Genomic DNA, 13,135 nt, shown 5'->3' on the forward strand with positions numbered 1-13,135 from the left:
GTGATTTGCATGAAGGATGCTTTAGAAAAAAAGGAGAGTGGAAAGGGAGGGCTTATTCTAAGACATGATAATTAAAGGGATTATTTAAAATCATATTTTGTGTATGAAAACCCCAAGCAGAAGCAACATCTGTAAGTCACCCTTCTGCAAAGGTAACATTCCTCAACATGGTGTGGGTACGAGAGCTCTATTAGCAATGTATTGCTGGAATGGTCCATTCATTGAAAACCAAGCTCTCTCTCTTCCTTCTGTACTGTCCTCCTTCCTGTTAGATTTGTAGTTCAGGGCTAAAATTACAAATCATTAGTAGTATCATGGTGTTTGTTCTCTACATATAAAAAGTGCTTCAAATTTGTGACTGAATTCTGAATATTTTGCACTTGAAGAATAAATACTTAAACATACAGATTAGGAGTAGAAGGAGCCATTTGGCTCCTTGATCTTGTTCCACCATTCAATTAGATCGTGGCTGATTATAGCCTTATCTCCATATCCCACCTACCCCTGATAACCTCTGACTCCTTTGCTACTCAAGAATTTATCTACTATAAATTATTCAATGACCTTGCCTTCATCATTCTCTAGCAAAGAGAGTTCCAAAGGTTCACAACCCTCAGAGAGAAAAAAATCTTCTCATCTCCATCTTAAATGGGAGACTTCTATTTATAAATGTGTCTCCTAGTTCTAGTCTCTCCCACATGGAGAAACATCCTTTCAGCATCCATATTGTCAAGACCCATCAGGATCTTATATGGTTTAAAAATATCACCTCTCATTGACCCAGCCTGTCCAAGCCTTTCCCGTAGGATTAACTGCCATCCAAAGTATCAGTCAGACAAGTCATACCAATGCCATACACAAATGTAAAAAGACATCCCTCCTTTTATATTCCTTTCTTCTTATAATATGCAACAGCATTCCATTTGCCTTCTGAGTCACTTGCTGTACCTGCATACTAATTTTTTCCAATTCATGTACCAGAGTTCTGCAATATAAGGGAAATGGTAGCGTAGCAGTATTGCCATAGAGACCCAGGGTAATGTTCTGGGGACCTGGGTTCGAATCTCACCATGGCAAATGATGAAATTTGAATTCAATAAAAATTTGGAATTAAAAGTCTAATGATGACCATGATACCTTTGTCGTAAAAAAAAATCTGTTTCACTAATGTCCTTTAGGGAAGGAAATTTGTCTGTGTAACCTGATCTGTGACTCCAGATCCACAGCAATGTGATTGACTCTTAAATGCCCCAAACGATGGGTAACAAATGGTGGTCCAGTCAGCAGTTCCCACATCCTATTTTTCTCCATTTAAATATGCTGCTTTTCTATTATTCCTGCATTCACATTTTCCCACATTATACTCCATCTGCTAAATTCTTGCCTAACTCACTTAATCTATGTCCCTTTGCAGACTTTTATCCTCTGCACAACTTACTTTCCCAACCCTCTACCTTTGTGACATCAGCAAGTTTAGTAAACATATATTCCGCCCATCCATGTCATTGATCTAAATTGTAAATAGTTAAGGCCCTGATTTCTACTGATCACATGTTGTCAAACTGAAAAATGAGTCATTTATGTCTACTCTGCTCCTTGTTAGCTCATCAATCCTCTATCCATGCCATACAGCACATTGCCTTCTGGACACACTACATCCCCGTAGCTTGTACTTCCTCAAACAATTCCAATAAATTAGACAAACATGACTTTTTTTTCACAAAACCATGTTGACTCTGCCTGATTTCACTGTAATTTTATAAGTGCTCCACTAACATCTTTCATAATAGATTCCAGCAATTTCCCTATGAGAGATGTTAATCTAACTGGCGTGTAGTTTCTTGCTTTCAGTCTCCCTCCTTTCTCGAATAGAGGAGTCATATTCACTGTTTTCCAATCAAATGGGACTTTTCTAGAGCCCCTCTAGGAAAATTAAAACTAACATATCCGCTATGTCAGCAACCACTTCTTTCAAGGTTCTCGGATGAAGTCTATCAGGACCTGAGAACTTGTCAGCTTTTAGTTCTAATAATTTTCTTCATGATTGTAAATGTTTTAGGTTCCTCCCTCCTTTTCAACACCACCTTCACTCATTTTTGGTATGTTACTTGGATCCTTTACAGTGAAAACAAACATAAAATATCTGTTCAATTTATCTGCCATTTCCTTATTTTTCATTATTAATTCCCTAGGTTCACTCTCTAGATAACCAATGCTACTTTACTTACTTTTACCTTTTTTAAATACCTGCAGAAACTTTTGCTTTTTAAAAATATTTCTAGATGCCTTTTTCTCCTAATCTAATTCTTCCTACCTTTTCAATCTTTTAGTGACTTTTTGCTGTTTTTTTATATTCTGACAATCTTCTGACCTGCCATTCATTTTTGCAGAATTCCTTTTTTTAAAATTTGATAGTCTTTACCTTCTTTAGTTGGTCATGAGTGGTGTTTCCACTCATTTATTTCTCACTGGAATGTATCTTTGATGAATGTTCTGAAATGCCTGCCACTACATCTCTTATTATCTATCCTTTAACCTAATTTCAAAGATCACATTCGCTCACTCTGCTTTCATGCCCTCATAATTACCCTTATTTATATTTAAAACACTAGTCTTATTTATCATGTTATAATCACAAGTATTCTGAGGCATCTTCACTCGGGAGGACATTCATTAATCCTGTCTAATTACACATTATCAGATCTTCTATAACCAGCTCTCTGGTTGGTGCTAGAATGTGCTGCTCTAAGAAACTGTCTCAAAAAATTCTTTTAGGAACTCATCATCCAGGCTACTTCATAGAATCAGAGGTTTACAGCATGGAAACAGGCCATTCAGCCTAATTTGTCCATGCTGCACTTTTTTTAAAATCCCTAAGCTAGTCCCACATTTGGCCCATATCCCTCCATACCCATTTTACCCATGTAACTGTCTAAATGCTTTTTAAAACTTTTAGCATTTTACCTTTGCAAATCTGATTTGCTCAATCTTTATATAGATTAAAACCACCCATGATTATGGCCATACCCTTCTCACAAGTTCTGATTATTTCTGCCTATTATGCTCCATCCTACAGTGTGGTTACTGTTAGATGCCTAAAGACCCAGTCCCACAAATGACTTCTTACATTTACTATTTCTTATCTCTACCTAAACTGATTCTACATCTCAATCCCCAGAACTAAGGTCATTTTTCTCTCTCTCTATTATGCCAATGTCATCCTTAATTAACAGAGCTACCCCTCCAACCTTTCCTTTCTTCATGTCCTTCCTAAATGTTGAGTATCCTTGAATATTCAGGACCAGGTCTTTGTCATCCTGAAGCCATGTCATAAAATCATAGAATCTCTATAGTGCGGAAGGAGGCCATTCGGCACATCAAGTCTTCACAATCCCATCCAGGCCCTATCTCTATAACACTGTCAGGGAGTTAGTAGGGTAAATAAGTACTAAGAGGCAATTAGAATGGCCAATCAACCTAACCTGCATATCTTTGGAGTGTGGGAGGAAACTGGAGGGAACCCATGCAGGCACAGGGAGAATGTGCAAACTCCACACAGACAGTCACCCAAGCCAGCAAGCAAACCTAGGTCCCTAGTACTGTGAGCCACAGTAAGTAGTCGCACAACACAAGGTTAAAATCCAACAGGTTTACTTGCTTGCACGAGCTTTTGGAGTGCCGTTCCTTCATCAGGCGAGTGCAGGATTTGTTTCACAAACAGGGCATATATAGACACAAACTCAATTACAAGATAATGGTTGGAATGTGAGGCAGCAGTGCTAACCACTGTGCCACCATGCCAGCCCATGTCTCTGTAATGGCTATCAGATTAGAATTTTTATTTTTCCTTGGAAAGAAATAGCACAATGTGTAGATACATCCCAGTGGAAACAACGTTATCATACGTCATGCATGTTATAAAACTCAAATCTTGTGGAACAAACCACAATATGGTGCTGTAAAATAGATAGTACCTGTGGCTGAGGTTTCATTTCAGGGTTGCAGTGAGTGTATGTAAGATAGCACATCATCAGAAGTGCATCACATGCAAATTAACACCCACCGGAATGGATTGCAAGCAGGATTACATTCCAGCAGCAATAAATGTTACATAGGATTCCTGCAATCAAATGTTGTGTTGAACCATTTGTGCTCATGTTCAAGATCAGTTGTATTCTACTGCGCAATTCATCAGACAAACTGCATGTTTTTGGTGGGTGTCTATCTTTGAAAAATCCAGTTAGTTATATGACTTATATCAGATTAGTGCAATCCTTTCCAGACATAAATGTCAGCAGCGTGACAAACTTGACTTTATCAATACTTCAACCATTGTTTAAAGTATACTTACTGGACAAAGTCCAAATTGGTCCCAAAAACACTCTCAATTATTAACACTGACTAATCTTAGAGAGATGCAAACACAATATCTAAATTATAGTGTTTCAAAGGGGATAAATTAAATACATTTGACAAATATTGTGTCTGAGTACCACTATGCTCCACTTTTTGAACTGATGGAGCATAAGGCTGCTGCTATGACCATGTGTTCAGACACAGAATGCAGACCAGCTGTTTCCCTACACAGAACGGAGAATCACCTGAAGCAATAACACGTCCCTTTAAAATCAATACTGCAGAATTGTATCAATCGGGAAGTTCAGGTTGGGGGGAGAGTGAGTGAACAGATGTCAATGGCCTCAAAAAGAACATTTGTCAATATTTCTTGGAACAAAATCTAGTTAGTCCTCATTATCTGAAGTGATTTTGTACTAATAAATTTGATTTAAGCCAATTCAATAAGACATGTGGGAATTCAGCGCCAAAAAAGTTCTTTTTTTTTTTAAAAAATGTTAAATTGAAATAATCAACTTTTGATTTAGATTGAACTAAAAAAAGCTAAAAAAAAATTGCAAGACCCTGATAGCACTTGCAGATCCCAATAACATTGACATAACTCTAATTATTGCATTGCTGTTACCATTAGCTTCATTACTAACACTAAGCATAAACACCTCAAATGTTAATTTAACACAGAGACAAATGATTATCATTTCGAATCACTGAGGTAGATTTCAACTTCAAGCAGAGTTCAGCCTGCTTCGGGAGCACATTGACCCATCAGTTTTGCTCTAGGAATGACGCTCATCTGTTTTTCTTTTCTAAAAATATCACTGAATGAAAATTAACATTACATCTAAAATAAGCACTGACATAAATGTGATTGCTAACACAAATTTGCACTTATGCCCTATCACTACCACTTACGCTATCATTTTTCGCTAACGGGGCCAATGTCCCTAACACATGACAACTAGAAGTATCTTCAACAGTTTTAAACAAAGATAACTTTCAGTAAAAAAAGACAACATTAATTATAGCTGCTTAGTGTCAAAGATATCATCTTAATGTCCAACATATCTTTTAAAGAGCATTGGCAAGAAGATGCAACTGGGACATTTTGTAATCCACTGGAAAACCCATAAGTCTCTGAGCATGAGACTTGCAGGATGCAATGTGGCACTGGCAGATATACCATCAGTTCTTCTATACATATCATTTAGTGCCAATTGAACAAAACCTTCCAAATGCCAGTTAGATTTTAATGCTGGAAATCCTGTAGTTTAGCATCTCACTGCAGCCATAGTGCAACAGGTTTGAAAACCAACTGATGTGGCCAGCTCCTACCTGTGGTGTTGCCCACGGTTAGACCTCCATTTCTTAAAAATTAACTTTTTACTCCATTCTTAAAGTTACAAAGCCAATGCTCAGAATGGACTGGACAAACCCAAATCCATTGCTTGCTTGCTTGCTCCAAAAACCAAATTCAAAATCCAATTCAAAGACCTACAAGAGAGACAAACAAAGTCCAGCCTGACAAGATAAAGCTTTGCATCCCATCTTGGCTTTGATCTGACAATTGATCTTAGCCAAAAAGCCAAGAAGCATCTCATTGCAGAATCTAAATTTCTGCATTGATGCACAGCCACACATTCTGAATATGAGGATCTAGAGGCAGTGAGATAAATAGCTACTTTAGTCACTGTGACCATTCCAGGGTAACAGAGTCAGATTTGTGTTTTCACCTATTTTCTCCTTTTGTCAGCGAAGAGTTAAAATGGATTTTTATTTATCTATTTATTAATTAGTCACAAGTAGGTTTACATGAATACTGCAATGAAGTTATTGTGAAACTCCCTTAGCTGCCACACTCCAGCGCCTGTTCGGGTACACTGAGGAAGAATTTAGCATGGCCGGTGCACCTAACCAGCACTTCTTTTGGATTGTGGGAGGAAACCAGAGCACCCGGAGAAAACCCACACAGATACGGGAAGAACATGCAGACAGCAACAGTGATCCAAGCCAGGAATTGAACCCTGGTCCCTGGCTCTGTGAGGCAGTGCTAACCACTGTACCATCATGCCTCTTCACACCAGTGGCACCACAGGTACAACTGGTACCTTAATACCTCCTTCAAGTGATTTCCTCATATACAACAAAGAAAATGGGGTATTGCATTTATTTGGCATTTTTCACAAACTCAAAATATCTCCAAGCATTGTATCTTTGAAGTATAGTAATGTAGGAAAAACAACAGCTAATTGATACAACGCAAGGGCTTACAAATAACAACATGATAATGAGTAGGACATCCATCCTGAAATAGTGTCCTCCACCTTTTACATCCACCTGAGAGAGTAGGCAAGACTTTAGTTAAATGTATCATCAGAAAGACAGCACCACTGACAGTGCAGGACTGCTCAGTACTGCATTGGAGTTTCAGTCTAGATTTCTGTGCTCAAATTACTGGAGAGGGTCATGTACGCACATCAGACACAGAGACACCACCAAATGAGCATTGCTGCCTACAACAGGCACCATAGTCAATCTTTTTGACTAAACACATAAACTAAATCAAATTAATGGAGGAGCAAATTAAAAAGGGCAGCCTCCAAAAAGAAACAGCACAGTCTACGCTAATGCACTTCAAACTCCATCCATGCCCCCTTTACAGTACAGTACATTTGACTGATGTTCCTTTCACTAGCCTTTTTTAGAATTTAGCATGGCCAATGCACCTACCCAGGACATCTTTCAGACTGTGAGAGAAAACCAGAGCATCTGGAGGAAACCTATGCAGACACAGGAGAACATGCAGACTCCACGCAGTGGCCCAAGCCAGGAATTGAACCCAGATCTCTAGCACTGCGAGGCAACAGTGCTAACCACTGTGCCACTATGCTGTCACAATCTAACTGTAGCAATGAATTCAATTTGGGTTAATTCACAAATATAACACAAGAAACATTGGAGGAATCTCCTGTGCCACACCAGTACACTCTTCAACTGCCCTCTGAAGTAGTCCTAACAAACTACTCTGCTGTATCAAACCATTACAAAGATCTCAGCAGCTTAAGAAGATAGTCTACCATCAGGGAATTTGGAGATAGGTGATAAATGTCAGTCACCCTAGGAATTCTGAATAACATTACGAGGAATGGTTTAGCTGCAAGGCTGCAGTTATCATGCGAACCACCAAAGGGTAACCTTTCAGGAAGAAGGTTAATTAACCAGAGTCATTGATCACGGGTCACCTTACCTCTTTGGATTGTATACAACACAACCAGTGCTACCACTGCGCATGTCATGAGAAGGAGCAGCACAGTGAGTGCAATTTCAATGAAAGTCCAACTTTTCTTGACTGATTTTGTCGACTTCTCCACGATGTCCATCTGGCTTTCCGATTTGCCCATTATAGTGACTCTAAATGGGAAAAGAAAGGCGGGCTCCGGTTACTGAAACGTCCCAGCAAACAGCGACTCTACTAAAACAGGCTAGAAACCGAGCGAGTAGAAATAAAAACACTTTTACATTTGCACTTTCGCCTGATCTTCCATCTCCCCTGCCTGTATGGATAAATCCCCCAGTCTCTTATCGATGGGCGGGGTATTCATTAAAGCGATATATTGATCCGCGGGGCTGCAAATGACATTGGATGTTGGAACTGGGAATGTGAGCGAGTGAGAGACAGCCCGAGCAACTTTGTCATGAAGTCTTTGGTTCGAAGATAAGAGGGAAATGAAAAGGGCAATTGGGGGTTCAAGAACTTCGACCAACAAGCGTTCATCTGCCTAGTGACGGCAACTTCCCCCTAAAGGATTGGTTCATTTGTAACATTATTCCCGCAAGAAGGGGGTGGGTACAGAGAAATGGAAACAACAGTGGCAGGAGTTACTTCCTGACTTCATGACCCGGAGTTCTCGGGCAGTAGGTAGCAGAAGATTAGGGGAGGAAAGGGACAAGAGGAAGAAAAAAGAACCTCTCCCCCAACCCAGTCGTGAGCCCCAAGCATCCGCACTTATCGATTTCAGTCCCGTTTCGTTCAGTCTGTCCCCTCCAACAAACACAAGCTGCACTGGAGTCTGTGTTCTCAGAGAGGGATCACTGCAATGCAGCTTCAGTAACTTTTAACAGTGAGATTCAGCAGCTCATTCAACTGCGGCATTTTATGCAAGGGCCATTCCTTAAAGACAAAATTGATTAGACATCTTCTGAATGTTGTTCGGGTTCTGTTACTCTGGGAGCTTCATTGTGAGCAGTGTGTGTGTGTTCACGATGCAGTCGTGAGGCTGTAAGTAAGTTAAAGTAAACGAGGATTTCGCCCTCGCTCCAGTAATGGCTGGAGCAATTTTGCAGGAACTTATTACACCTGAAAACGCCACTGCAATATTATCGGCAAATTTACTGAATGTTGCTAAAAGAATGTCCCAGTAACATTTCGCAACCACTTGACTCAAGAGACAACTGGACTACTATAACTGAGTCTGAGCAGGAAGAAGCGGGTCGCAAAGAACAGTGTAAAATATGATAGAAACCATGAAAATCAAGGAATATTATATTACTGTTCAGTTTGGGTGTGATTTCTCAAAATAATTCCATTTATTTATCTGCATTGTGAAATTTGGATTATAAACTTGACTAATGAGCGAAGAAAGATTTTCTTGCGTATGAATTTACAGTTTGAAAGCGTTAACTTATTTTTCTATAACACTTCCCAGTTTGTCCAAAATGCTTTACAATCACGGAGTTATGTTTGATAGACACTCATTTCAGCTATGTATGGCAGCAGGAGGATCTCGGGAGCAGCAAGGTGTGTGGTAGCATGGTGATTAAGTTACTGGCCTCGTAAACCTGGGCAAATGGTCTAGAGACAAGAGTTCAAATCTCACCATGTTAACTGAGGAACTTTAATTAAATTCCTTCGCAGAATCATTGAATTGTTACAACTCAGAAAGAGGCCACTTGGCCCATCATATCTGGTACCTGCTGTCTCCGAATGAGCAATTCAATCAATGCCTTTTCACATTCTGCCTTTTCAGAAAACAGTCTAATTCCCTTTTGAATGCTTCAGTTGAGCCAGTCTCCACCATACTCACACACACTGCACTGTAGACCTTAACCACTCAGTGCATGAAATGTTTTTCCTTGTGTCCCGATGCTTCTTTTGGCAATTACTTTAAATCTGTGCCCTCTCGTTCTTGATCCTTTCAATGAGTGGGAATAGTTTCTCCCCGTCTTCTTTGTCCAGACACTGCATCATTTTGAATATCTCTTATCAAATCTCCTCTCAGCCTTCTTTTCTCTAAGGAAAAAAAGTCTCAAATCCTCCAATTTATCTTCGTAACTGAAATTCCTCATCCCTGCAACAATTCTTATGAATCATTTCTGCACTCTCTCCAATATCTTCACATCTTTCCTAAACTGTGATGCTCCAGTTGAGGCTGAACTCATGTGTTAAACAAGTTCACCATAATTTATTTTCTCTTGTACTCTTGCTGCTATCAAAAAAACCTAAGATACTGTATGCTTTATTAATTACTCTCAAGCTATCATGCCAAATTCAATGATTTATGCACATATACATCCAGATCCCTTTGCTCCTGAACTTCCTTCGGAGTTGAATCCTTTATTTTATTGTCTCTCCGTGTTCATCCTACCAAAATGAATCACTTCACATTTCTCCACATTGAACTTCATCTGCCCCTCGTCCGCCCATTTCACCAATTTGTCTAAATCCTTTCGAAGTTTTAGACCATCCTCCTCACAGTTCACAATGTTTCTAAGTTTCATATGATCTACAAAGTTTGAAATTGTGTACTGTATACCAGAGTCTAGGTCATTTGTATATCAGGAAGAGCAAACGTTTCAACATTGACCCCAGGTACTCTATTACAAACCTTCCTCCAACCTGAAAAATATTAATTAATCACTGCCTCACAGCACCAAGGAAACAGGTTCAATTCCAGCCTTGGGCAACTTTCTGTGTGGAGTTTGCACAGTCTCCCCATGTCTATGTGGGTTTCCTCTGGATGCTTCAGTTTCATCCCACAGTCCAAAGATGTGCACAAGTTCAACCTCAACTGGAGCATCACAGTTTAGGAAAGATGTGAAGATATTGGAGAGAGTGCGTAAGAATTGTTGCAGGGATGAGGGATTTCAGTTATGAAGATAAATTGGAGGATTGACTGTGCTAAATTGTCCATTAGTGTCCAAAGATGTGCAGATTAGGGGGGAATTAGTGAGGTAAATAGATGAAGATACGGGGCTCGGGCCTGGGTGGGATGTTCTATTGGATAGTCGGTGCAGACTTGATGCCTCTGTATGCACTATAGGAATTCTATAATTTTAAGATCCTCTCTGTTTACTGTCACGCTACTGATTTTCTATTCATATTGCAACTTTCCCTTTTATTCAATGAGCCAAAAGTAAATTTAAAATGAAAAGGTAGTATCAGCAATGGTACTGATGAAACTGTTGTATTATTATAAAAATCTATCTGTACCACTATTATAATTTCAGGAAGGAAATATGCCACCCGTATCTGTCTGGTCTGTACATTACTCCTGACTCAGCGATCTAAGTGACTATTAACAGCCTCTGGAATGGTACAGAAGGCCATTTACTGGCACTAAGGAAGGTTATTTACCCCATCTTCAGTTTCACTCAGTTGGTTGGACAGTTGGTTCCTGACACAGAGCGATATTAACAGTGTAGGTTAATTCTCATTCTGGCTGAGATTATTCATGATGATCCCGCCTTATCAACTTTGCCCCTCGCCTGAGGTGTGATGATCCTCAGGTTAAATCACCACCAGTCAGCTTTCCCCCTCTAGAGTAGCCTATGTCCGATGAGACTATGGCAACTTTACCTTTACCTTACCTTCTCAAGGGCAATAAAGGCTGGTCTTATCAATGACATCACATCCTGTGAGTGAAGAAAATAAACAATTTAGGTTTATGCAGGGGCTGGTTAATGTTGACCAGTGTTTTGAGGAAACTCCTCCTTTTCCAATGGTGCCATTACATATTTAACATTTATTTGGGCAGTGAGATTTGTTTTAACATTTCACTTCAATGATAGCACCTCCAACAATGCAGCTGTCCCCCAGTATTGCACTGAAGCATTAATTCATCATGTGTTCATGTCTTGGAGTGGGATTCAACCAACAATTTTCACAACTGGATCAATAATAATTTGGAATATTTTCTTCCTCTCTCCTCCTCTCGCTTAGGTACTCTGTTTGGAATTCCACAAGCGATAACAGCTTTTCAATACCTAATCCACTTGGCCATTCTCCATATGGAAGGCTAGATAGTAGGTATCAGTGGGCTAGTTGACTTTGGCTGTGAGTATTGCAGCAGAGACTGATTCCTAAAGTCTACCTGTAAATATTTCCAATAGCAGTGATTGATTAGAGATGGGGAGGAATACTTTAGTTGATACTTCCATTCCCTAGTTCTGAAACAAATTGTAAATTAACTCCCATTTCGGCTGAAAGCAATAACCCCATGGAGATTGAGGATTGAGTACGGGGTCTTTCAGGTCTTCTTTCATAAGGCTGTAGGAGCAGAAGCTGTGGTCACAATTTCAACATCAAGTTCCCTAACCAGTCCAATGCCCTGCTGGAAAGCAAGTGTAACTCCAAGATGTTGCCCTCAAACTTCAGTAGGCGGCAAGTTATTAAGTATCTCATGGTTTGGTCAGGGTTTCTACAATCACAACCAGATGAGGTTTGGAGGTACCACTTATACATCAGATAGCCACATTGACCATGTCCAGTCTGTATTCTATTGAAGGTTGCCTGCATGCCTGAAGGGGAGGTTGAAGTGCTTGCCCCAGGCTGGAAAATCCCGCCAAAGGTCAATGGACCTTGTGTGGTCCGTGTCCCACCCACTACGATTCTACTGGTGAACGGGATGGGAAAATTCTGCCTGTTGTGTCACATTGGGCAGGAATTTCTGGTCATGCATACTCTGAAACTGGAAATCCCAATTTTCTATCCCACCTGCAACAATTCCCGCATTGGCAGGACTGGAAAATTTACAAATGTGTTTATTTGGGAAGCTTGTTCTCTGGCTAACCTTTCTTCCAGATTTCATTCATATTATGGAGTTGGAGATGTTCCATTCGTGTCTAGAGGGGGTTTTATGGAGCCATGTGGTGAGTTGGTAGTTCTTCAAGGTCCCTATGAGTGGGGAGATCAAGATTGCTGCTGATACAAGCTATTTAACTGTGTGCTACAGCATCTTGTCAAATGGAAGTGGTAGGATGGATGATGACAGCCTTCTTATAGTCCACCCTGTCAAGCGGATTTTTGAATTCTCGAATTTGTAACAAACATCATTGAAACAACGACTGAACACCCGTTACGGGCCTCTGGGTCAAAAGAGCAAAACTAAAAATTGGTATTCCTGGTTAGTTGGTTTAACTACAGATTTTGCACTGCTCATTAATCAATGGAAAGTATTGAAAAGAGATGGGGGCCAAATGAGGGAGGAAATCTTCTAGTTGCTGCAAGTAGTGACATTAGAAACATGTCTATTTTGAATATAATTAGGATGCTGGCACATATAATAAATGGAGCAATTCTACACCTTTGGTTATTATTTCCATAGAGAAGACGGCAGGTCAGGAAGAAAATATATGGGAGTCAGGCAGGCACAAACATTACATGAGTTTGCACAAGGCTCTTGGTGACCACACAAACTCAATGGGGAACAGCCTTAAAACAATGACAGTTAAACCATTCCAGAAGCTAACATTTAACCTCAAAGTTTAATGAGGATGTTTATAG

At 39.9% G+C, this 13,135-nt stretch overlaps 1 protein-coding gene across 1 annotated transcript in view; it reads right to left on the reverse strand.

The window, feature by feature from the left end:
* Positions 1-8,048, reverse strand: part of mmel1 (membrane metalloendopeptidase like 1) — an 80,320-nt gene extending 72,272 nt beyond the window's left edge. The window contains exons 1-2 of the mRNA XM_080214976.1: positions 7,873-8,048; positions 7,601-7,764 (exon numbers count right to left, since the gene is read on the reverse strand). Of these exons, the coding sequence (XP_080071102.1) occupies positions 7,601-7,764; positions 7,873-7,955 (247 nt within the window). The 5' untranslated portion in view covers positions 7,956-8,048. The remainder of the gene's footprint in view (positions 1-7,600; positions 7,765-7,872) is intronic.
* Positions 8,049-13,135: the final 5,087 nt, after the last annotated feature.

This window comes from Carcharhinus amblyrhynchos, chromosome 30 (genome assembly GCF_965287045.1).
Source record: "Carcharhinus amblyrhynchos chromosome 30, sCarAmb.v2.hapA, whole genome shotgun sequence".
Taxonomy (NCBI): Eukaryota; Metazoa; Chordata; class Chondrichthyes; order Carcharhiniformes; family Carcharhinidae; genus Carcharhinus; species Carcharhinus amblyrhynchos.